Genomic DNA, 25,883 nt, shown 5'->3' with positions numbered 1-25,883 from the left:
GATTTCTTTTTTTCATTTTAGTCGGGTTTTTTAAAAAAAAATCCGAATACCTCAATCTGGAAATTCTCACAAATAAATGAACACATGTCAACTTTCTAAAGGTACTTTGTTAAATTTTTTAAAGACCAAAATTTCGATTTTTCAAAAAAAAAAAATTCGACAGTTACTTTACAAAATTAGTGGTTGAACTTTTAATGAAGAATCTTTCGAAATCAATACATGTTTCTTTTTGAAAATATTTATATATGTATCTACCAGGGCATTTAGGTTTTGACCCAAACAAATAAAATAATAGGTAGTTTAAAAAAAATTGGTAAAAATAATTCAATGTTCAATGAAACCGAGATTAAAATAAAATGCACTGGACCGCACGTACTTGCTCTTATAGTTCAAAGTATTTATATTAGCTCACCCTTGGAAATTCATTATGAAAAAAAAAATTGTTAATAAAGCATTTTTTTTTTTTCATTTTTTTCAATTTTTTTTGACGTAATAACGTCTTATAAATCGATGAACAATGGCAGCCACCACACAAAGGTGACGCCATTTTCTTCCGTTCCATTCTCTCACTTTCGCAGTGCGGCAAAAATTTCAATTCAAAATTAAATAAAACTATTTGAGATACAAAAATCTTTAATAGCTTATTTGAAAGATAATAACCTTAAGTTAAATATATTTGAAGGATATAAAAAAATAGGGTAAATAGGGGTAAAACCAAATTTCAAAAAATTGGCTATTTTCTAGACGCGACTATGTAAATAGATGCATTTTTTTTAATCAATAGATAAATTTATTGCAAGATGACAATGGTATTGAAAAAATTCTAAAAAAAAATCAAAACGAAGCTATTAATGGTTTTTTAAAACTCAAACATGAGGTAGACCTTTAACAAAGTAGTAATTATAGGTGGGGCAATTTTTTTTTTGAAAATTTGAAAAACGTCATTCGAAAGATAATAAAAAAAAAGTTAGAGGTCTGATACAAATTTTTTATTAAATCTCTGCTTTTTGAAATATGAGTTTTTGAAAAACACCTATTTATTTTGGGGTATTTTTGGGTGAGTTTTTATTTTTTTTTAATTTTTTGTAGCATTCAAAAAATCTCAAGCTTATAGAACATGTAGTCTATGACTATGCGCATACATGTGCAAATTGGTATTTCAAAATGGTTTCTGACCGAATAACGAGAAAAACAAGTTTTTTTTGTCCCAAGTATTTTGACCATTTTTAACCGTTTTTTATTTTTATCTTTTTTTCTTCAACAGATAAATAAATTAAATTTATACTGTAGATAGATAATAAACAGGACTATATCTGTGCAAAATTTCAATCAATTTTGTAGTCACAATTTTGAGATAACGGTAAAATAAAGTTTTATTATTCAACAGGTTCTATCTTTTGATCTAAAGCAAATACAAATTTTATTTTACATTATTGAGCATCCTGATAATCTTACCTTTTATTTGGTATATCACACATAACTGTACATTCACTACAAGCTACACAATGTTAAATTAAAAAACTTGCGAAATACCTCAAAACACTTGTGGAGATCTGTTGATCATGAACAGCCACCAGTATGGGAAGTACCGTAATCTCAGTTTGGAATAGGAATTTTGACATAGTTGGCTTTAAAAAATTTTAACTTTTTTTCTAGGCATCACAGAAATAAGACTGAAACGTCATATGAAAGGTGAAATTATAAGCTTTTACATAAAACAAAAATTTGTATAGGTTGTCTTAAAAAAATTGATTGAATAGCGTGAGCACATAAAATTATATGTTTGTTTTGCTTTTTTTGATGAAAATTGATCGAGTTCATAAAAAAAAAATAATATAATGAGAAAAGAAAAAAGGTAATTTTTTTTTTTAGCTTTTTCTTGTAAATTATGATTGTTTGAAATAAATAAACGCTTCAATTGACTCATTTTAAAAGCACACAACCTATTTTCTTACTACGTTATCACGTAAAATCATAGTCCGTAAACTGGTTTTCGGCTTTTTCTTTTTTTTTTGAAAATTATAATACACAAAATCATTTAAAATTATATCAAATATCTATCTGTAAAGTTTACATAAAATCGGTCCAGCCTTCAACAAATTATAGATAAATAACCAAAATGTAAGTTTTCGTAAAAAATGGCAACACCATAATTTCCGCTATCCGAATCGTTTGATAACAACTGAAAATGCAGTTTTGTTAGAATAGCTTAGACCGTTACTTAGTCCAAACTGAATCAAAATCGTTAGAGCTGTTTTCGAGAACAATGCAAAATTTCAAAACATTTGTATGGAAGTACCTACAAGTTGTAAGTGAGATAATAAGAAACAATACAAAAAAAAATGGCTGCAGCTTTATGGACAGATGGACGCAGTGATGCACAGACCAACGGACGTCATAGCGAGACCCACTTTTTTTTTAACTTCTCCATCATCGTTATGTTAGTTTGATTAAGACCTCGTTTTTTAATGGAATAAAACCAAATAGAGCAAGTAAAGATAGGACATGTATTTGGTGAAAGGGTGTTTTTTTCTATGAAACTGAATTTATATTAAACATTTAAGAAATTTGTTGAGAACTTAAAAAAGCATTCTTGACTGTTGCATGCGTTTTATAATAATTTGGTTTTACTTCCAAACCAAAGTAAGCACATTATTACCTACATATAACAGTAACTATTTATTATTTGTTTGTATTTCCAGAATAATTTGGTTAATTGCTCTGATATTTTCAATTCTAACATGCGGCTATCTAATAAGCATTACTTGGTACAAACGTGATAATGAACCAGTCATTGTGACCTTAGATGGAAGATTAACACCAATTTGGGAAATTCCATTTCCCACACTTACAATTTGCCCGGAAATTACAACTTATAGCAAAATTATTAATTTTACAAAAAGTGCAAATGAAAAACTTGGTGATGTTGAAAAATATACCGAAGATGAGTAAGAAAATTATATTAATTTTAATTGATTAATTTAAAAAGGTTCCAATTTTAATTTAAAAATACTTTTTTTGGAATATCAAGGCATTACTTCTCAGAAGTTGTATCACAAACATGTCAACTTTTACCAAACAATTCAATTCCTCCTTTCGCTGACTTAATTCCAAATTCATCAAATTTAATCAAAATTATGTCAAATGCAGCCCCAAAATTAGACGAAACTTTTCTCAAATGCTATTGGACAAAAAATATTCGCGATTGTAATAAAATGTTTGTTCCCGTTTTGACAGAACAAGGAATATGTTTTGCATTCAATTCAATCAAATTAACACACTATCGAACTGAATTGTAAGTAAAAAATAAAGAAATTTGATTTTTTTTTTTCAAAAACGATAAACCTTTTGATTTTACCCAAAAAAAAAAGTTACGAATCCCGTCAAAAAGATTTTTTCACAAACAATGCCACTATCAATTTGGATTGGGACCTAGAAAATGGCTATACCAAAGAAAAATTTTATAATTTGGAAGCTTTTCCATTTCATACTCCTGGCGATATGGAAAGTGTAAAAGTCATTCTAATCGATAAAAAGGATGATGAAGATCACAAATGTCGAGTTCCTTCACAAGGTTTTAAGCTAATACTTCGCGTTCCAGGAGATGAACCTCAAATGTCGAAGAAATTTGTTAATGTTCCTTTTGATCAAAAAGTTTCGCTAACAATTAAACCTCAAATTATGACAACTTCTGAAGGATTGAGGCATTATTCGCCAGAAAGGTTAGACATTGTCACAAAAATTGATTTGTTTTGTAAAAAACAGGATTTTTTTTGTTTTTAAAGACGCCAATGTTACTATCAAAATGAACGATATTTAAGGTTTTTCACGGTCTACACTCAAGCCAATTGTGAAATGGAATGTCAGGCTAATACGAGCCTTTTTAGATGTGGATGTGTCAAATTTTCAATGCCAAGTAAGTTTTATCTTGGTCAACCTTTTTATTACATTAATTTTGTCTTTTTGAAAAAAAAAAAAAAATAGAAAAATCAGGACATGCAGTTTGTGGTATTAAAAATGCTGAATGCTTTGAAGATATTACAAAAAATTTTGGTAAATGGAAATTTATGTCAAAATCAAATATTTATGGCAGTGATAATGAAGAAAGAACATGCATTGACAGTTGCTTGCCAACTTGTTTAGATATTAAATACAAAGCTGAAATTGAGCATCAAGTTCCATATGATCATAATTATACACGGTAAGAAAATTTAATTGATAACATTTTTTTATGGAATTTTTTTGTTTTTTTTTAGAGATACGAGACTAACTGAAATAACAATAAAATTTGAAGATGATGTCATTAATGGTCTAACACGTTCAGAATTGTATAGTACAATTGATTTTATTGCAAATTGCGGTGGTTTGTTGGGACTTTTTATGGGTGTATCGATTTTGAGTGTGTTTGAAATTTTGTACTTTTTTACAATAAGACTATTGTGGAACTTGAAATCCAGACAACAAATAGAACCTTTTGATTTGAAGAAGTTTAAAGAAACTGTATAAGTTAAAGTTAAAAAAAAAAATTTTAACCCATTTTTATCTTTTTCAAATTTCAATATTCTATGATAATAGAAGATACTTATCTTATTAAATTACAATTTAAACCTTGAACAATAAATCTAGTGTTTTATTTTGACTTTTCTACTTGATTACAGCAATACAAAAAAGTTATGCATTAAATTTAAGTTCAAGAGGTAGACTATTTTTTAATTTCCTTTTATTTTTTATAAAATTAACTTTTTTAAGCGAATTTTTAAAATTTTAAAAATTTTAATATTTTTTATACTTAATATTATAATAAATTTATGAACTTTTCTTCCAGGAATCAAATTAATTACTAAGCATACAAAAGTATTTTAATTTTTAGTTTTTTCAAAATTAAAACTTTCCTGCAGAATTTTTTTTTTCTATAAAAAAAAAATTTTTGTTTTTGCGTGTTTTCAAACAAAACAAAATCAAAAATAATTTTTTCTGCTTAAACTAACCCTTTGTGCTTAGTTTAAGAGGTATTCCGAAAAGCAAATTTTACACTACAAAAAAATCAAAATCCCTGTTTTTTTTTTTATTTTAGAACTTAAAATTTAGTTAAATAATAGCTAACTAAGTTTTTTGGTAGCACAATTATTATAAAAAATTTTCTTTTGGCGTTTTTTGAATTTTTCATTGCAGCATATATTTTTTTTAACATTTCTAAGGGTAATGTGGATAAACGATAATTTTGGGTAAATATTAAGAAATCAAGATGGACAAACGAAAGCAGTTAATTTTTTTTTTCAGTGTAAAATTTGATTTTTTGACATCTTCTTGAAGGATTTTTTTGTAGAGAAAAATGGATAAAAGTGGTCAAACGATTTAGACTAATTTGGTTCAAAAATTTTGACGTTACATATCGGGCCTAAAATTTGAACCTTCAAAATTGATTAATTTGAATGATTTTAGGCGTAAATTTTTGCCTGTTCATGCTGATGTCACATCTAACAGTTTTATCCTTAAATAAGTCTTTTTGATCTAAAATGTCAAAAAACTGAAAAATTAGTATCGTTTGACTCTTTTGCATTTTTGTAGGCTAACAAGTCTGGAAACATAGAATCTTCTTTGGAACTTAGGTGTAAGCAACGGCTGCTTTATTTACAAAATTGACAAAAGTTACTTTGATTCTTGTTTAAAAACTGCTAACTCCAACTCCAAAATAGGTATAACATTATTTTGAATTTCGAATTTTTTGATTTTTGTGAATCACTGTTAGGTGAATGCTCAATTTGTCTGACCTTTTTTGAGGTTTGGGTTTGCTTATACAAGTTATAGTGACATTAGGTAGTATCAGCTAATTATAACCTTTTTGTCCTTGAACACGTTTATATACATATGTAGCTTATCATTTTTCAACAATTTTCCATCAGTAAAAATTATATTGCATACAAATTTAATTACTGGATAGCTTACTATTCAAACAAAACAACACGTAATAATCAATTTCTGAATTTCTTTCAAACCTATGAAATGATTTTCAAACGATTTTGAGTCGTCGAAACATTAGGTCATTTTTGTGGGTATAAGAGCATAATGAGAATGACTAATTTAAAAGATAAAAATTCAGACTCAATTAATGATGCTCCATTTGAAAAGATCATTACAAATGGAACAAAATTTCAAGCTCTCAAAGGAATATTCATTGAATATTTTGAAGAGAGTTTAATTCATGGATTTCGATATATTGGAGAACAAAAACGACCAATTTTCGATAGGTATTGAATTCTTGAGATTTTATTTGACACAATATAACATATTTCTTCCAGAATCGTTTGGATATTAGCTGTCATTATATCAATTTCAATGTGTTGCTACCTAATTAATAATCTTGTGGACCAACGCAACAACAATCCAGTCATTGTTACTTTTAACGATAAACTTACACCTGTTTGGGAAATTCCCTTTCCTACAGTGACAATTTGCTCGGAGACTAAAATTCACATGAAAGTTTTAAATTACACAAAAGTTTATATAAAACTGGGATTAATGAAACATATTACAAAAAATGAGTGAGAACATGATGATTTATTGTAGAGTTCTGAAATTATTTAACATTTTTTTTGTTTTTTCAAATTAAAGGGAATACCTCTGGGATGGAGTATCACAGACATGCGTTTTAAGTTCTCTTTTCTTTCATGAAGAAAAGCTTTTAGTAAATTCATCAGATTTGATCAAAGCTATGTCAATTGCAGCTCCAACATTCAACGAGACTCTTCATAAATGCTATTGGAGAAATGAATTTTTCAATTGTGAAGAGATATTTGATAGTGTTTTAACTGACGAAGGAATTTGCTTTTCATTTAATTCACTTAAATCTGAACATTATCGGACAGAATTGTAAGTCTACAACAAAAAATTTGTGTTTTAAATGATTTTCTAAAAAATCTCTCCACAAAAATAAGGTACAACGCTCGCAAAAAAGATTTAATCGGTTTCGAATATGACAATGTTGAAGATTTAGATTGGAATTTAGAAAATGGTTACAACCAACAAGCTGATGAAAAGACTTTTCCTGTTCGTGTTATTGGACCTGGAGACAAAGAAAGCCTTGTTTTATCCTTGAGAGATAGAAAAGAAGACGAAGAACAATTATGTAGAAATTCTGTTCGTGGTTTCAAAGTAATTCTTCATACGCCAGGTGAAGATCCACAAGTGTGGAAGAATTTTATTAATGTTCCATTAGATCAATCGGTTTCGTTAACAATCAAACCGAAAATTATGACCTCTGAAGATTTAAGACATTATTCCCCTGAAAGGTATGAAATTATCAAAAATATGTTACATTTGTTTGGTATTTTATTATCTCCAAATTTAGACGCCAATGCTATTATCAGAATGAACGGTATTTGAGGTATTTCAAAGTCTACACTCAGGCTAATTGTGAATCAGAATGGCTGGCAAATATGACCCTATCAGAATGTGGATGTGTCAAATTTTCAATGCCACGTAAGGAAACACAATTTTTGTCTACAAAAAAGTCCTAACCATTGATTTTGAAAAAAATAGGAAATTCATCTCATCCAATTTGTGGATATCACAAACTTACATGTGTTGATTCGGTCATGTACACAAGCAAAGAATGGACAATTAATTATGAAAAATATTTAAATGCTTATAATTGTTTACCAACTTGTATAAGTATTGAATACAAAGCCGAGCTCGAACATCAAGTTCCAATAAACTATGCTCAGATAGAGGAATCAGATGAGGGTTTTTCAAACAAGGACAATTCGAGGTAGGTACCTACTAGAATAAAGGTTTTTTTTTAACTAGTTCAGAGATTTATCAAGGAGTCTTTTTTCTTTTTTTTAAGCTATCGAATAACTAAAATTACATTAAAATTCAAAGAAGACAACTTTAATGGCTTGAAGAGATCCGAATTGTATAGTATGTCAGATTTTATTGCAAATTGTGGTGGATTATTGGGACTTTTTATGGGTGTTTCGATATTGAGTTTGGTAGAATTGGTATACTTCTCGACATTGAGATTATTGACGAATTTGAAAAACGGAAGAATAATACAACAGGAGAGGAAAAAGAAAAATACTTGGGCTGATTCAGGTCACTTAAAGATTTTGAATGGACAACCAAAAGAGGTTCAAAATATTCAGTTTGAGCGTTTTCAACATCGATATTCGCAATAAGGTCGAATTAATTTTAGTGTCAACGCTTGGAGAGTTAGAATAATTTATGGAAAACAATTTTTTTTCTGTAAATGTAATTTCAAAATGCACATCATAGAAAAAGAACATTTGATCACTTAAAAAAAAGATAAAAAAATGTCTTGCATCCCAAAACGAAAAATTAACTTCAATAAATTGGAAAAAGGTACTAGAAAACAACCAAGTATGAAGTCATTGTTTGTTTTTTGGTTTTTAAGAAACATATTAGGTAATTAACTTTCGAAAATAGTAATTTAAAATTTTTCTTTTACGGCTTGAATCATTGATGATATAATTTTAGTCGATAGATAAAATCTTAAAAATTTGCACGCATGTTTGAAAATAAATAAATCTATAAATAATAAAAATTGTGTGAAATTTAAAATTAATGTCTTAAAAATTTTTAAATCTAAATTTTTAGTTTTGAGTTTTGAATTTTTGATGATTGATTTTGATAGACATACTCTAGCAAAAAAAGAAGTGAATCGTATAAAATCTCCAAAAAAAATTTTGAGACCTTGGACACCAAAAAGGTGCCCAACAGACCAAAACATAATATTTTTTCCATGTTCAATATTAAAATTTTTCGGGTTTTAATCTTTTGATTTTTAATTTTCGTTTTCTAGATTTTTCGTTTTAATGTTTCTTTTTTTTATTTTTTGATTTCAGATTTTATAATTTTTTGATTTTCAATTTTTAAATTCTTCGAGTTTTTGATTTATAGTTTTTTAATTTCTTATTTTAAAATTTTCGTTATGATATTTAGATTTAATGGCTTTTGATTTTTAAGGATTTTATTTTCTTAAAAATGCTCAGACTTTTTTAAGGATTATTTCAATTTTTGGATTTTCGATCTTCAGGTTCTGAATTTCTGGTTTTACATTTTTTTTTTCTTTTTCATTAATTTCAATTATTCATAATTTTTTATTTTTATTATTCTATGAGCTCTTATTTTTGAGAGTTTTTCACTGTTCAAATTTTGGGACCCGATACTATTTTTTTTATTTTCTTGCCATGCGTTTTTAAAGTTTTTCTAAAAAAAATTTATTAAATGTAGTGAATTTCGGTTAGTATCTACCTAAATATAAAATAAAAAAAAAATTGCATCATTTTGTATCGGAATCAGCACACTCCATTCAGACAGAAATAATTTACAGCAGTTGTAAGTTTTTTTTTTTGTATCAGGCAGTGATATTTATAATAGAATTTTTTGATGTTGTACTTTATGATTTTTGAATTCACTTTCAATTTTAAATTTTTAGAGTTTTGATTTTTGGGTTTTTAATTTTTAATATTGCCGTTTTGTTTTTGATATTTGGATTTTATTGCTTTTTCAAGTTCAAATTTTTAATTTCTGAGATTTTGATATTTTTCAATTTTTTATTTTATTTTTTATCTTTATTTTAATATTTTTAAGAGAAATATATGTTATTGAATAATATTCATTTCTTCTGATTCAGACTGTTTTTAGGTTAGGAATATTTTAATTTTTAAACTAAAAAAAAATTAACAAATAAACTAAAACTTAAAAAAAGTTAAATTTTTGAATAAAAATCCATAAAATTATTATCGAATTCATAAAACCCTTTTACAAACATATCCTATTTCTTAGCGTGACACAGAGTTCTTTCAGCTAATTTAATCCTTGTTTTCCTTCTTCTATGTGTACATAGCTTATCTATGTGCAACAACGTTTCATCAATTTCCTTAAATTTAAATTACTGACAAATTAAATAAACATATCTAGTAGTTTGTGGTAAAAGTAAAAAATGTCTAATTTAAGAGATAAAGGTTCTAATTCAAAGAGTAATACTGCAAAAAGAGAGATCATTACAAATGGAACTAAATTTCAAGCTTTCAAAGAAACTATTATCGAATATTTTCAAGAAAGTACAATTAATGGACTCGATTATATCGGAAAACAAAATCAACCAGCATTGGATAGGTAATTTTTGGAGACTTCATAAAATAGCAATAAATATATTTATTTTACGTGATTTTTTTTTCTTTCAGAATTATTTGGTTTTTAGCTGTCATTATTTCAATTTCAATGTGTCTCTTTCTAATAGGAAATCTTATGGACGAACGCACCAACAATCCAATTATAGTAGCTTACAACGAAAAAGTCACATCTGTTTCGGAAACTCCATTCCCTTCGGTCACCATATGCCGCACAGATATTTTCAATTATACAAAAGCCTATAAGATAATTAGTAACTTTGAAAAGCTTACAGAAGATGAGTAAGAAAACCTATATTTAAAAGTTATACAAGTGACATCTGATTTAATTTCTTTTTCTCTTTATTAATTAAATTTGAAAAGGGTTGTAAAAATCAATTGAAAACAAAAATGCATTTGATTTTCAAAAATAAAAATATTTAATGCACACAAAGCCTTGATTTTTTTTTTAAGCAAAATTTTTAAATGAAATATTTATCTGTTATTGAATTAGTTTAGTATTTAGTTGTATTTTCTTCTTGTATTTTCCTTCTTTTCTTCAAATTCGTCCATAATCTTAATGTAAAAAAATATACCAATTCCACCAAACTCAAAATCGAAACACCCATAAAAAGTCCCAATAAACCTCCACAATTTGCAATAAAATCTGACAAACTATACAATTCTGTCCGCTTCAAACAATTGAATGTGTCATCTTGGAATTTCAATTTTAGTTTTGTTATTCGATAGCTTAAAAAAAGTACAAGAAATTACAAAAAAAAAAATGGTAAATAAATAAAGTTTAGTTATAAAAGTTACCTTGAAAAATTATTAACCATATTTAAATAACCTGTTGTAGCATAAGATCCCATCGTCTGAGCATAGGTAATTGGAACTTGATGTTCAAGCTCTGTTTTATATTCAATGCTTATGCAAGTGGGCAGACAATAATTATTTGGATCTTTTGCATGTTTAAATTTTAACTTTGGACTTTCGTTTATGACCAATTCAAGGCATTTAAGACTCTCATATCCACAAACTGGATGAGATAAATTTCCTTAAAAAAAAAATCGGTTAAATTTTTTGTTTTTTTTTTTTTTGTAGACAAAAACGTGTTTTCTTACTTGGCGTTGAAAATTTGACACATCCACATTTTGAAAGGGTTGCATTTGCCAGCCATTCCAATTCACAATTTGCCTGAGTGTAGACCTTAAAATACCTTAAATACCGTTCATTCTGGTAATAACATTGGCGTCTAAATTTAAAAATTCCTTAAAACCAAAGGAATTTAATATCTATTTTATAGTTTCATACCTTTCCAGAGAATAATGTCTTAAGTCTCTAGAACTCATAATATTCGGTCTGATTGTTAACGTAACGGATTGATCTAAAGGTAATTGGATAAAATTCTTCGACACTTGTGGATCTTCACCTGGCGTATGAAGAATTACTTTGAAACCCCCAACCGAATTTCTACATAATGGTTGTTGATCTACTTTTTTATCTAAAAAAGACACAATAAGACTTTCCCTGTCGCCGGCTCCCATAACACGATTTGGAAAAACCCACGATTTTGAGTCTTTCTTGTAACCATTTTCTAAATTCCAATCTACATCAACAACATTGTCTAGATCGAAACCCATTAAATCTATTTTGCGAGCTTTGTACCTTATTTTGTGGAGAGATTTTATAGACTTACAATTTTTGTAGATTTACAATTTTTTAGACTTACAATTCTGTCCGATAGTATTCAGATTTTAATGAATTAAATGAAAAGCAAATTCCTTCATCAGTTACAACATCATTCCACAATATTCTACAATAGTAAAACTTATTTCTCCACTTGCAATCTTCAAAATTATCGAAAATTATTGGGGCTACTTTTGACATAGCTTTGATCAGATCTGATGCATTGGCTAAATATGATTCTCCATTTAGTTTGAAAAAACTTGGTTCACATATTTGTGATACTGCATTCCAGAAGTATACCCTTTAATTTGAAGTAATTTTTATTTTAGTTAATTAGGCTAAAAACTTTAAGTAAAATTAAAAATTCAAAACTGTTATTTAAAAGAGAAAAGAAATCACATGTCATTTGTCACTTTTTAATATAGGTTTTCTTACTCATCTTCTGTAAGCTTTTCAAAGTTACTAATTTTCTTATAGGCGTTTGTATAATTGAAAATATCTGTGCGAGTTTTGGTCTCAGGGCAAATGGTGACTGAAGGGAATGGAATTTCTGAAACGGATGTGACTTTTTCGTTAAAAGCTACTATAATTGGATTGTTGGTGCGTTCCTCCATAAGATTTCCTATTAGAATGAGGCGCATTGAAATTGAAATAATCACAGCTAAAAGCCAAATGATTCTGAAAAAAAAAACACACAGAAATATAAATTGATTTTTAATGAAATCTCGAAAATGTACCTATCCAAAGCTGGTTGATTTTCTTTAATAATATATTTGAGTCCATTTATTGTACTTTCTTGAAAATATTCGATGATAGTTTCTTTGAAGGCTTGAAATTTAAATCCATTTGTAATAATCTCCCTTTTTGCAGCAATATTTTTTGAATTAGAACCTTTATCTCTTAAATTAGACATTTTACACTATTACCACAAACGACTCAAATTCGTTAATAAAAAAATATTTCTATCTTCAAAAACATTTTGTTTAGTTTTTAACTAACACATTTTTTTACATTAAATGTGTATTCTAGATATAGATATGTTTATTTATCTACTCAGTAATTTAAATTTAAGGAAATTGATGAAATATTGTTGCACATAGATAAGATGTGTACACAGAGAAGTACGATAAGATGTAGGATATGTTTGTAACAGGGTTTTATGAATTCTAATAATAATAATAACTTTAGTTACATTCAATAATTGTATGGATTTTTATTTAAAAAATTTGACTTTTTTTAAGTTTTAGTTAATTTGTTATTTTTGTTTTGTTTAAATATTAAAATATTCCTAACTTAAAAACAGTCTGAATCAGAAGAAATAAAATTAAAAATCGAAAATAAATTGGAAACTAAAAATTTGTAAGTCATTAATTTTAAATTTTCTTTTGTCTGAAACACACAATTTTTATTGTTTATAGATTTTATTTATTTTTAAACATGCGTGCAAATGTAAGAAATATTTTAAAATTTTTTTAAATAGTGATCAAATTGTCTTTATCTATTATGTGCATTTTGATATTACAGTTATAGAAAAAAAAGAGTGTGTGTACACATGTACACGCGACTGAAGTTATACTTCTCATTCAATTTCTATTATTGAATTAATTAATCCACACATCGTTTTTTTACATTTTTATCAAGTGAACAATAAATTAATTCTTTCATCCTCCTTGCGTCCATGTAGTTTTCAATTTATTCTGTGAAATTTACACATGTTGTGCGGTTCAGAACGTACGGTATACGCTTAACGAAACTAAATGAATTGAGCATAAAATGTGCGATATGGTTATTTTATGAGAATTGTGTGTGCTTCAGCACTAGTAGTAGCAATATTGAACTTGCAGAGTTGCTACAAAGCTCAAAAGTGAGCTGAGCTCAGCTCACAGCTCAGCTCAAATTTTGAGCTAGCTGACTTTTGAGCTATGTACCATTGCTCAGCTCATTTGAGCTGAGCTGAAAGTGAGCTGAGCTGATGGTTGACCTGAGCTGTTGGGTGAGCTGAGCTGTCGGTGAGCTGAGCTGTTGGGTGAGCTAAAGTAAAGTGAGCTGAGCTGAGCTGTGATGGTTGAGAGGATACATTGATTTTTATTTGGAAAGTATAATGAAATATGAAGATATTTTAAACTTTTATAAAACACCATAGCTCAAGATGTTTGGTTCTAGTTATTAATGGAATTATTTTAACACATGGATATTTTTATAAATAAAACAGATAATTTTTCGTGATCTTTCTCTTGGTTTTTTTAACCCTAGAAAGATAATCATAATATACGTCTCAGAGACGTATGATTCTAAAAAAGATTTTTGGTCTTATGTTAACACTTTTTGTCATATTTATTTAACTCATTACTTAGATTATTTTAAAGAAGTGATATAATAAATGAAATCATTTTAACAAAAACCCAGAAATTTGAATTGAATTAGATAAAACAGTTCTTTACACGCCATACGTCTTACAGACGTAGATTATCTTTCTAGGGTTAATAGTAAATATATTTCTATTTTTTTAGTAAAATATTTCTTTTTTAATCATAAAAAAAATCAGGTACAATCCGGTTTTACGACTTTTTTCAAAATTCCGAGAAAATCGCGTTTGAAAGTTGGGGTAAATTTTTTTTTCGAAAAATCCCCGAATCTTTGAACGCTCCTGGAAGCTAAACCGCTTGAGAGCAATTTTTGGGAGTGGTGCCAAATGATAGCTTGTGTCATGGGCCTACGCTTTGCACATTATCAGATTTTTAAAAAATCGCCTTCCATGTTAAACCGCCACATCATGCCTTTTTTTTCAGAATCGGGCTTAACTTTTTTTTTACCTTTAAGTTCTCCTGGTTTGAGAACGCGTGTACCTACAGGGATGGAAGTTGTACCCAAATGTAGGTTAGAGTCCCCGCTACCTTTTGGCATCAAAAAAATTTTTTTCATTTTTTTCAAAATTCCGAGATATAGGCGTTGGAAGGCTTTGATCTAGAGACAGGGGAGTGGTGCCATATGAAAGCTTATATTCTCAGCTACCCGAAAGTGGTATAATCCGGTTTTTCGATTTTTTTCAAAATTCCGAGAAAATCGTGTTTGAAAGTTGGGGTAAATTTTTTTTTTCGAAAAATCCCCGAATCTTTGAACGCTCCTGGAAGCTAAGCCGCTTGAGAGCAATTTTTGGGAGTGATGCCAAATGATAGCTTGTGTCATGGGCCTACGCTTTGCACATTGTCAGATTTTTAAAAAATCGCTTTGCATGTTAAACCGCCACATCATGCCTATTTTTTCAGAATCGGGCTTAACTTTTTTTTTACCTTTAAGTTCTCCTGGTTTGAGAACGCGTGTACCTACAGGGATGGAAGTTGTACCCAAATGTAGGTTAGAGTCCTCGCTACCTTTTGGCATCAAAAAATTTTTTTTCATTATTTTTCAAAATTCCGAGATATAGGCGTTGGAAGTTGGGGCGCTCACTTTCAGCTCAGCTCACTTTCAGCTCAGCTCAAATGAGCTAAGCTATGGTACCTAGCTCAAATTTGAGCTGAGCTGTGAGCTGAGCTGAAATGTTAGCTTTTTGCAACCCTGGCAACTTGCCACACGCAACTTGCCACATACAACTTGCCACATGCAACTTGCCACATGCAACTTGCCACATACAACTTGCCACATGCAACTTGCCACATGAAACATGTAACTTGCTACGTGTTGTGTGTTTTATGTTTGCCGTACTGTGGCGTACTGCATTTTTAAATACTAAAGTACTGCGTACTCTAAAGGTGAAACGACAGCCCTGCTACCCAGGGTGATCGCGTCATAATCCCTTTGACATTCTTGTCAAAAAGTAAATTTTCATACCCACCCTCCCATAAGAAGTATAACTTCAAAAAAATTTGTTTCCAATAAACCTTATTGCGAATATCGATGTTGAACACGCTCAAACTGACTATTTTGAAGATTTTTTGTCTGTCCATTCAAAATCTTTACGTGACCTGAATCAGCTAAAGTATTTCTCTTGTTCCTCTCCTGTTATATTATTCTTCTGTTTTTCAAATTCGTCAATAATCTCAATGTCAAAAAGTATACCAATTCCACCAAACTCAAAATCGAAACACCCATAAAAAGTCCCAGCAATCCTCCACAATTTGCAATAAAATCTGACATACTATACAATTCGGATCTCTTCAAGCCATTAAAGTTGTCTTCTTTGAATTTTAATGTAATTTTAGTTACTCGATAGCTTAAAAAAAAAAAAAAAGAATCCTTTATAAATCTCTCCACTAGTAAAAAAAACCTTTATTCTAGTACCAACCTCGAATTGTCCTTGTTTAAAAAACCCTCATCTGATTCCTCTATCTGATTATAGTTTATTGGAACTTGATGTTCGAGCTCGGCTTTGTATTCAATACTTATACAAGTTGGTAAACAATTATAAGCATTTAAATATTTTTCATAATTAATTGTCCATTCTTTGCTTGTGTACATGACCGAATCAACACATGTAAGTTTGTGATATCCACAAATTGGATGAGATGAATTTCCTATTTTTTTCAAAATCAATGGTTAGGACTTTTTTGTAGACAAAAATTGTGTTTCCTTACGTGGCATTGAAAATTTGACACATCCACATTCTGATAGGGTCATATTTGCCAGCCATTCTGATTCACAATTAGCCTGAGTGTAGACTTTGAAATACCTCAAATACCGTTCATTCTGATAATAGCATTGGCGTCTAAATTTGGAGATAATAAAATACCAAACAAATGTAACATATTTTTGATAATTTCATACCTTTCAGGGGAATAATGTCTTAAATCTTCAGAGGTCATAATTTTCGGTTTGATTGTTAACGAAACCGATTGATCTAATGGAACATTAATAAAATTCTTCCACACTTGTGGATCTTCACCTGGCGTATGAAGAATTACTTTGAAACCACGAACAGAATTTCTACATAATTGTTCTTCGTCTTCTTTTCTATCTCTCAAGGATAAAACAAGGCTTTCTTTGTCTCCAGGTCCAATAACACGAACAGGAAAAGTCTTTTCATCAGCTTGTTGGTTGTAACCATTTTCTAAATTCCAATCTAAATCTGCAACGTTGTCATATTCGAAACCGATAAAATCTTTTTTGCGAGCATTGTACCTTATTTTTGTGGAGAGATTGTTTAGAAAATGATTTAAAACACTAATTTTTTGTAGACTTACAATTCTGTTCGATAATGTTCAGATTTAAAAGAATTAAATGAAAAGCAAATTCCCTCATCAGTTAAAACACTATCAAATATCTCTCCACAATTGTAAAATTTATTCCTCCAGTAGCATTTTTGAAGAGTCTCGTTGAATGTTGGTGCTGCAATTGACATAGCTTTGATCAAGTCTGATGAATTTGCTAAAAGCTTTTCTTCATGAAAGGAAAGGGAACTTAAAACGCATGTTTGTGCGACTCCATCCCAGAGGTATTCCCTTTAATTTGAAAAAAAAAAATAAAAAAATTTGAATAATTTCAGAACTCTACAATAAATCATCATATTCTTACTCCTCTTTTGTAATATCTTTCAATAATCCCAGTTTTATATAAACTTTTGTGTAATTTAAAACTTTCATGTGAATTTTAGTCTCCGAGCAAATTGTCACTGTTGGAAATGGAATTTCCCAAACAGGTGTTAGTTTATCGTTGAAAGTAACAATGACTGGATTGTTGTTGCGTTGGTCCACAAGATTGTTAATTAGGTAGCAACACATTGAAATAGAAATAATGACAGCTAATATCCAAACAATTCTGGAAGAAATTATGTTATATTGTGTCAAATTAAATCTTAAGAATTTAATACCTATCGAAAGTTGGACGTTTTTGTTCTCCAATATATCGAAATCCATGAATTGAACTTTCTTCAAAATATTCAATGAATATTCCTTTGAAAGCTTGAAAATTAGTTCCATTTGTAATGATCTTTTCAACTGGAGCATCATTAATTGAGTCTGAATTTTTATCTTTTAAATTAGTCATTATGCTCTTATACCCACAAAAATGACCTAATGTTTCGACGACTCAAAATCGTTTGAAAATTATTTCCCACACATTTTATATCGATTAAGCGAGAAATTCTGTTTGAATATTTCGTGTTGCATTGTTTGGATAGTAAGCCAAACAGGAATTTAATTTGTATATGTTATATAATTAATTGATGGAAATTTGTTGCTTACTGATAAGCTTTCATGTAAACGTGTTCAAGGGCAAAAAGGTTCTTATGAGTTGATATTACTTTTTGTCACGATAATGTGACCCCAAACCTCAAAAATTAACGAAAATATTACTTAAATCACCTTATTCTTAAAAAAATTTAAAAAAAAGAGAAAAAAAACCTTTGTTGCATGCATTTATTTAGTGAATTTTAATTTCAAAAATTGCAATTTAAAAAAATTATAAATACTATTAATACATTGACAAAAATTTTATATTGAATCTAGTTTAAGTTTAACTTGGAGTCGAAAGTACCCCGAACGAAAAAATTACTGTTCATTATTTAAAAAAAAAACACACTTCCTCTTTTAACTATCTGAAGCCAGAACTGCAACCTCAAAATTTTTGAACCTACCTTGTATCCATATTTCTTTACAAAAAAATCCGTTTGGGAAGCTGAGCAAAAAAATCACACGACAATCATCGTCATAGGTCATACAAATCAAAAGTCATCGTTTGTGCAGTGCACAATGTGCACCCTATGTTAAAAAATGCTAAAAATTCTGCTCTAAAAACTATATCAAAAAGCTTATTAAGCTATTATTTTGCTAAATTTTAAGTTCTAAAATACAAAATTATGTGGTATTTGGAATTTTTTAGTGTAAAATTTGTTTTTTTTTTTTTTTTAACACCTATTAAATCAACAATCTAAACGGCCAAAATAATTTTTTACTGTGTTTTATTTGAAAATACGCAATATACTAAAACCAGTTGTTTTTTTCTATTACAAAAAATGTTCTTCCTTTCATCAAAAAATTAAGAAAAAAAATTGTTTTCAGTGAAATAAAATTTTATCCGTTAAAAAAAAATTGAAAATAAAAAAAAAATTATTTTTGTAGTCCCAATAGCTAATAATTGGTGATTGAAGTTTTTTGAAGACAATTTTTTTAAGATTTAAGAAAAAAAATGATATTTTCTACGAAGAAAGTTGCTAAAAAAAAATTGTTTTTGAATAGGTTTTTTGCGATGATTTTAATTCAGTCACAAAAAATCCCATAAATAGCTCCCACTTTGCTTTACCAAGATCCTTCAAAGAAACCAAACTGATTATTTAAAAAAAAAATTAAATGTGTTTATATTTCTTTAATCAAAAAATGATGTTCGCTCCTAGATAGCATCATATTAGAAATTTTTACATAACCTATAGCAAGCGGACAAACAAGACGCTTCTATCGATACCTTATTTGTGAAAATATGATGACAAGTTGAAAAGATATGAGGGAACATACATATATTCTCAAATACACATAAACCTGTTAAATTCATAACTTTTTTTTTATTTGAATTTAATTTAAAATTAATTTAATTAGGATAAAAAGTACACTAAAAAAAACCAATATCATTTTAACATGTGCTTTATGATAGTTAAAATATCAAAACAATATTTTTGTTATAAGGATGAATTTTTACTTATTCTCTTTAAACTTCTTTAAATCGATCTTTTTAGCAAGGTTCTATTTGCTGTCTTGATTTTAAATTCCACAATACTCTTATTGTAAAAAAGTACAAAATTTCAAAAACACTCAAAACCGATACACCCATAAAAAGTCCCAACAAACCACCGCAATTTGCAATAAAATCAATTGTACTATACAATTCTGAACGTGTTAGACCATTAATGACATCATCTTCAAATTTTATTGTTATTTCAGTTAGTCTCGTATCTCTAAAAAAAAAACAAAAAAATTCCATAAGAAAAAACAAATGTTATCAAAGAAAATTAAGAAAATTTTCTTACTGTGTATAATTATGATCATATGGAACTTGATGTTCAATTTCAGCTTTGTATTTAATATCAAAACAAGTTGGCAAGCAACTATCAATGCATGTTCTTTCTTCATTATCACTGCCATAAATATTTGATTTTGACATAAATTTCCATTTACCAAAATTTTTTGTAATATCTTCAAAGCATTCAGCATTTTTAATACCACAAACTGCATGTCCAGATTTTTCTATTTTTTTTTTCAAAAAGACAAAATTATTGTAATAAAAAGGTTGACCAAGATAAAACTTACTTGGCATTGAAAATTTGACACATCCACACCTAAAAAGGCTCGTATTAGCCTGACATTCCATTTCACAATTGGCTTGAGTGTAGACCGTGAAAAACCTTAAATATCGTTCATTTTGATAGTAACATTGGCGTCTTTAAAAACAAAAAAATCCTGTTTTTTACAAAACAAATCAATTTTTGTGACAACTTCTAACCTTTCTGGCGAATAATGCCTCAATCCTTCAGAAGTTGTCATAATTTGAGATTTAATTGTTAGCGAAACTTTTTGATCAAAAGGAACGTTAACAAATTTCTTCGACATTTGAGGTTCATCTCCTGGAACCCGTAGTATTAACTTAAAACCTTGTGAAGAAACTCTACATTTGTGATCTTCATCGCCCTTTTTATCAATCAGAATGACTTTAACACTTTCCATATCGCCAGGAGTATGAAATGGAAAAGCTTCCAAATTAAAGAGTTTTTCTTTGGTGTAGCCATTTTGTAGGTCCCAATCCAAATTAATAGTGGCATTGTCCGTGAAAAAATCCTTTTGGCGGGAGTCGTATCTTTTTTTATTGTGAAAAATGAAAAGTTTTATTATTTTTGAAACAAATCCAATTTTTTTTACATTTTACTTACAATTCAGTTAGATAGTGTGTTAATTTAATTGAATTGAATGCAAAACAGATTCCTTGTTCTGTCAAAACGGGAACAAACATTTCATTACAATCACGAATATTTTTTGTCCAATGGCATTGGAGAAAAACATCGTCTAATTTGGGGGCTGCATTTGACATCACTTGGATTAAATTTGATGAATTGGGAATTAAGTCAAAGAAAGGAGGAATAGATTTTTTTGATAAAAGTTGACATGTTTGTGATACTACCTCAGAGAAATAGTGACTTGATATACAAAAAAAAATAGTAAATTTTTAAATCATTCAATAAAATTATTATTATTTTTTTTCTTACTGATCTTCGGTAAATTTTTCAATATCACCAAATTCTTTATTTGCAATTTTTGTAAAATTGATAATTTTGCTATAAGTTTTAATTTCCGGGCAAATTGTTATTGTGGGAAATGGAATTTCCCAAATTGGTGTTAATCTTCCGTCTAGAGTCACAATGACTGGTTCATTATCACGTTTGTACCAAATAATGCTTATTAGATAGCCGCATGATATAATTGAAAATATGAGAGCAATTAACCAAATTATTCTGTAAAAATACAAACAAATAAGTGGCTAATACTAAATTCTAAAGTCAAAAGTTCTTTAACTAGATTTTTTAATGTTTCTTAAAACTTTTTTCTTAAATATCCGACCAACAGAACTTAAATTATAAATTATAAATTTGAACCATTGATGTCTTAGTAATAAAAAAATATTTTTATCTTCTACAGTTTCTTGTGGAATTCGAAAAAATTCAACGTGGATATTATTTTGACCAAATTATCGAAGAAAAAAATTTCCATTAGGGTGGTTCAAAATTTTTTTTTCAAATTATTGGAAAAAATAATTTTTACTGCAGAGAAGGCTTGTAAAACAAGGTTTATGAAATATAATGTAAATTTGAGTAGGGTTTTTCCCATTAGGGGGCTCAGCAACAAAGTCAGCCCTATTGTGATTTTCACGTGAACAAAATTGAACCCGAAAAAATTGAATTTCACTTTTCTCCTGTTTTGAGTTTCTGGCGAAAAGTTCTTCACGTTCGACAATCTCCTTGTATTTTCACGTAATTTTTCAGGCATTTGACGGCTCTTCTCTCACTCAAATTTTGGTGCCGAACAAGAAACTAGTTCAGCAGAAAATGTAAATTGCCTTCGGGTGAAACTCATTTTTAAATTTCGGGCGCACAAAAGTATTAGGGGCGGAAAACATTCCACATTTAACTCACTGAGTATATTTTACATTACCTCTTTGGAGTTTAACCATAATCGATTTAATGAATTTTATATGAATTAAATATTGCTATAGCAAACAAACAAACTTTCTGTGCACTAAAACTAATTTTTTTTCAAACCCAAAAAAAATTTTTTTGAACACCCTAATTAAAAATATTTTTTTCTATTCAATAATTTCTTTCAAATGTGAACCACTTTTTTTTTATCCAGCTAATTAAAGCAGAAGAATGTATATTTTTTCGTGCCACCCTAATATAACACGGTTTACAAAATTTCCGCGTTATTAAAAACTATGTTTTCGGGAACTGCTTATCCAAACAAAACTTATTCAGTGGTCATTTTTATATTTTTTTTTTCTGACGCTTATGAACACTCAGTGACTGGTGAAAATTATACTAACGCAGGCCTGCAAACATTCTGCTGAATTGGTGTGTTCATAAATGCAGCAAAGCAGAAAGACTATTGTACGAGATAAGTTCCCTTTTCTTTCATGAAGAAAAGCTTTTAGCAAATTTATCAGACTTGATCAAAGGCATGTCCATTGCAGCTCCAACATTCAACGAAACTCTTGGCAATTGCTCTTGGAGAAATCAACTTTACAATTGTGGAGAGATATTTGATAGTGTTTTAACTGATGAAGGAATTTGCTTTTCATTTAATTCACTTAAATCGGATTTTTATCGGACTGAATTGTAAGTCTACTAAGAAAATTAGTTTTTTAAAGCATTTTCTTGAAAATCTCTCCACAAAAAAAAGGTACAATGCTCGCAAAGAGGATTTTATCGGTTCGGAATATGACAATGTTGAATATTTAGATTGGAATTTAGAAAATGGTTACAATCAAAAAGCTGATGAAAAGACTTTTCCTGTTCATGTTATAGGAGCTGGAGACAAAGAAAGTCTTGTTGTATATTTGAGGGATAGAAAAGAAGACGATGAACAATTATGTAGAAATTCTGTTCGTGGTTTCAAAGTAATTCTTCATACGCCTGGTGAAGATCCACAGGCCTGGAAGAATTTTATTAATGTTCCCTTAGATCAATCGGTTTCGTTAACAATCAAACCGAAAATTATGACTTCTGAAGATTTAAGGCATTATTCCCCTGAAAGGTATGAAACCATCAAAAAATATTACATTTATTTGGGTTTTAACCATTTTCAAATTTAGACGTCAATGTTATTATTAGAATGAACGATATTTGAGGTATTTCAAAGTCTACACTCAGGCTAATTGTGAATCGGAATGGCTGGCAAATATGACCCTATCAGAATGTGGGTGTGTCAAATTTTCAATGCCAAGTAAGAAAATACTTTTTTGTCTACAAAAAAGTCTAAATCAATGTTGTTGAAAAAAATAGGAAATTCATCTCATCCAATTTGTGGATATCACAAACTTCCTTGCGTTGATTACGTCATGTACACAAGCAAGGAATGGACTATTAACTATGACAAATATTTAAATGCCTATAATTGTTTACCAACTTGTATAAGTATTGAATACAAAGCCGAACTCGAACATCAAGTTCCAATTAACTATGCTCAGATTGAAGAATCAGATGAAGGTTTTTCAAGCAAGGATAATTTGAGGTATGAGAATAAAATAATATTTTTTTTTCTACAAAGAAGATTAAAAAACATTTCGTTTTTGTTTTTTAAAGCTACCGAGTAACTCAAATAACATTAAAATTCAAAGAAGACAACTTTAATGGCTTGAAGAGATCCGAATTGTATAGTATGTCAGATTTTATTGCAAATTGTGGTGGTTTGCTGGGACTTTTTATGGTGTTTCGATTTTGAGTTTGGTAGAACTTGTCTACTTTTCGACATTAAGATTATTGACGAATTTGAAAAACAGAAGAGTGATACAACAGGAAAGGAACGAGGAAAATACTTGGGCTGATTCAGGGCACTTAAAGATTCCTAATGGACAGACAAAAAATGTTCAAACTATTAATTTTGATCGTGTTAAACATCGAAATTCACAATAAGTTGAATAAATTTTACAAAGAACCTTTGGAGAGTTGGAATAATATTGTTCATTGAAAATTAATTTTTTTCTTCAACTGTAATTTAACAAATGCACATTATAACTTAAAAATTGCATTCATATTTAAAAACATATTTCCTGTAATTAATAAAAATGTTGTGTTTCAGAAAAAATTGTTTTAAAATTATTTCTAAAATAACCATCTTTTATCATCTTTTTTGATTTAAAGTTTCTATTTTATGATTTTTTTATTTTTGGTTTATAAAAAATCCAAAAATCGAAGTCCTAAAATTTTAAAGTTGAGTTTTAATTCAACTATCTCTCTAGTCTCCAGAGGCGTTTTTGGAATTAATTTGTTGGACCAAAAATAACGGTACTTGTCATACCCCGATTTTAGTAAAGTTGAAATTGCATTTGTAAAATTCAAATGTAATTTTTAAGACAAGGTCTATCTTTTACTGATTTTTTTTTTTTTTGAAAATCATTATTGACATTACCTGCCATAGAACCGTTTTTAAATCCTTTATTCTCCGAAACGGCTTATTCGATTTCAACGAAAATTATTTGTGAAGAGCACTTATATAACTTAAATATAAACCAAAAATTAAATTTCGAAAAAAATAATTTTTGGATTTAAAAAAAAAAATTGATTTTTTTTTTTTTGAAAAATAAAATTTTCGAAAGCGATTTTTATTTTTTGAAATTCTGTTTTCAGATATTGATTTGTGATTTCTACAAAATGGCATACCAATTTTATTTTAAAACTTTTCCAAAAAATTATTTATAAGAAATTAGTTTCTTAAGAAACGGCTCGAACGATTTTGAAATTTTTTTTCTAAAAATGTGTCTTAATGTAGGTATCAATCAAAACTGCATACTTGTTTTGGAGGGCGATTTGATTTATGATTTAGTTTGTGAAAAAATTCATTTTATATTTTTCGTGCACCTATTGTATGTACATTAGGGTGGTCCTTATTTTACTTTTTTGCGAAAATTGAGTCCGACGCGCCCTAGATTGGTTCCAAATCAGGCAAAAAAATACCCTATTTTTTTCATATTTTTATCTCTGGCCCTTCCTGGCCCTATTTTGATAAGAAGTTACTATAGGAGGGGCGATACTCTGCAGGCACGTAGCCAGGATTTCGTTTCAAGGGGGGGGGGCTTGGTTCAAAATGTGGCGAACAATTTTGTTATGTATAAGATAAAGATTGGACATGCTAACTGTAATAAAAGCTATATGACGATTCGTAATTTCAAATTATGTATAGTATTCTTTCACGCAAAATTATTTTCAGAGGAGTCAAATTGTCTTGGTTTTAGTTCCATTAGATTCAGCATCAAATAAGCCATAAGCTAAAATTATTTTTTAAATGCCGCTTTGCTTGTTTTTATGCAAAATGCACATGATGGACTAAGAACCCACACCCATTAGGCGTGTTTTTTGTCAACGCTATTTCCATTAGGATATATGTGAGGAATATTAACACTGAACAAAAATGTAAATATATGCAGGCACTAAGAGAAAGGAAAACGTAAACTTTTACAGTTCGCTAAAATTCTATGCGCAGCTTGGTTTAACTTCTATTCTTATCGAAAGCTGCGTGTTGTTTTTGTGATGCATGTAAACGCCAACTGCGGATACAGATGGCAATGCCAAAAAAACACAGCCATTAAGTAGGTATGTGGATCTGTTGATACATATCATAAAATAATTTCCATCTTGGATGGGTCTTTGATTTGAATGTATAAGATGTGAAATTCTTGCTGAGCCAAGTGCACTAAAAATGCACTGAGGATGATACGTAGAAAAAAAACGATACCATATAAGGCCCTACACACGATCAGTTATTTTTGTCAAGTATTTATTATTGACGTCTTTTTCTGTCAGGTAACATTGATGAAAAATATAGTCACCACACGTATCAGTTAACATTGACAATAATATAGCTTTAACATAGTTTT

The 25,883-nt window shown here is 28.9% G+C and overlaps 5 protein-coding genes across 5 annotated transcripts; 2 read left to right on the top strand and 3 right to left on the bottom strand.

Moving 5' to 3' along the window:
* The first annotated feature begins 872 nt into the window (after positions 1 to 872).
* Positions 873 to 8,418, top strand: LOC129908317 (uncharacterized). Its single transcript, XM_055984733.1, has 14 exons — positions 873 to 877; positions 2,703 to 2,948; positions 3,032 to 3,295; positions 3,372 to 3,722; positions 3,786 to 3,916; positions 3,985 to 4,201; positions 4,257 to 4,363; positions 6,101 to 6,248; positions 6,300 to 6,542; positions 6,613 to 6,870; positions 6,936 to 7,289; positions 7,349 to 7,479; positions 7,540 to 7,768; positions 7,847 to 8,418. Exons 1-14 carry the CDS (start codon positions 873 to 875, stop codon positions 8,175 to 8,177), a joined length of 3,015 nt encoding a protein of 1,004 aa, XP_055840708.1. The 3' UTR covers positions 8,178 to 8,418.
* A 2,230-nt stretch (positions 8,419 to 10,648) lies between these two features.
* LOC129908314 (pickpocket protein 28-like) lies at positions 10,649 to 12,735 on the bottom strand. The gene is made up of 7 exons (XM_055984726.1): positions 12,560 to 12,735; positions 12,258 to 12,500; positions 11,866 to 12,123; positions 11,448 to 11,801; positions 11,258 to 11,388; positions 10,953 to 11,190; positions 10,649 to 10,883 (listed from the first exon to the last, which is right to left on the bottom strand). The coding sequence occupies exons 1-7, from the start codon at positions 12,733 to 12,735 to the stop codon at positions 10,649 to 10,651; spliced, it is 1,635 nt and encodes a 544-aa protein (XP_055840701.1).
* Positions 12,736 to 15,701: 2,966 nt separating this feature from the next.
* On the bottom strand, positions 15,702 to 17,801 carry LOC129908309 (pickpocket protein 28-like). Its single transcript, XM_055984717.1, has 8 exons — positions 17,626 to 17,801; positions 17,331 to 17,573; positions 17,000 to 17,257; positions 16,584 to 16,937; positions 16,394 to 16,524; positions 16,105 to 16,333; positions 15,879 to 16,032; positions 15,702 to 15,818 (listed from the first exon to the last, which is right to left on the bottom strand). Exons 1-8 carry the CDS (start codon positions 17,799 to 17,801, stop codon positions 15,702 to 15,704), a joined length of 1,662 nt encoding a protein of 553 aa, XP_055840692.1.
* Positions 17,802 to 19,478: 1,677 nt separating this feature from the next.
* On the bottom strand, positions 19,479 to 21,868 carry LOC129908308 (pickpocket protein 28-like). Its single transcript, XM_055984716.1, has 7 exons — positions 21,801 to 21,868; positions 21,004 to 21,249; positions 20,671 to 20,934; positions 20,247 to 20,597; positions 20,054 to 20,184; positions 19,774 to 19,990; positions 19,479 to 19,701 (listed from the first exon to the last, which is right to left on the bottom strand). The coding sequence occupies exons 1-7, from the start codon at positions 21,866 to 21,868 to the stop codon at positions 19,479 to 19,481; spliced, it is 1,500 nt and encodes a 499-aa protein (XP_055840691.1).
* A 600-nt stretch (positions 21,869 to 22,468) lies between these two features.
* Positions 22,469 to 23,731, top strand: LOC129908307 (pickpocket protein 28-like). Its single transcript, XM_055984715.1, has 5 exons — positions 22,469 to 22,626; positions 22,691 to 23,044; positions 23,139 to 23,233; positions 23,293 to 23,521; positions 23,593 to 23,731. Exons 1-5 carry the CDS (start codon positions 22,469 to 22,471, stop codon positions 23,729 to 23,731), a joined length of 975 nt encoding a protein of 324 aa, XP_055840690.1.
* Positions 23,732 to 25,883: the final 2,152 nt, after the last annotated feature.

Source organism: Episyrphus balteatus, chromosome 2 (assembly GCF_945859705.1).
Source record: "Episyrphus balteatus chromosome 2, idEpiBalt1.1, whole genome shotgun sequence".
In the NCBI taxonomy this organism is placed as follows: Eukaryota; Metazoa; Arthropoda; class Insecta; order Diptera; family Syrphidae; genus Episyrphus; species Episyrphus balteatus.
Note: the sequence above shows the minus strand (reverse complement) of the source record. Positions and strands in the feature narration are given on the sequence as shown.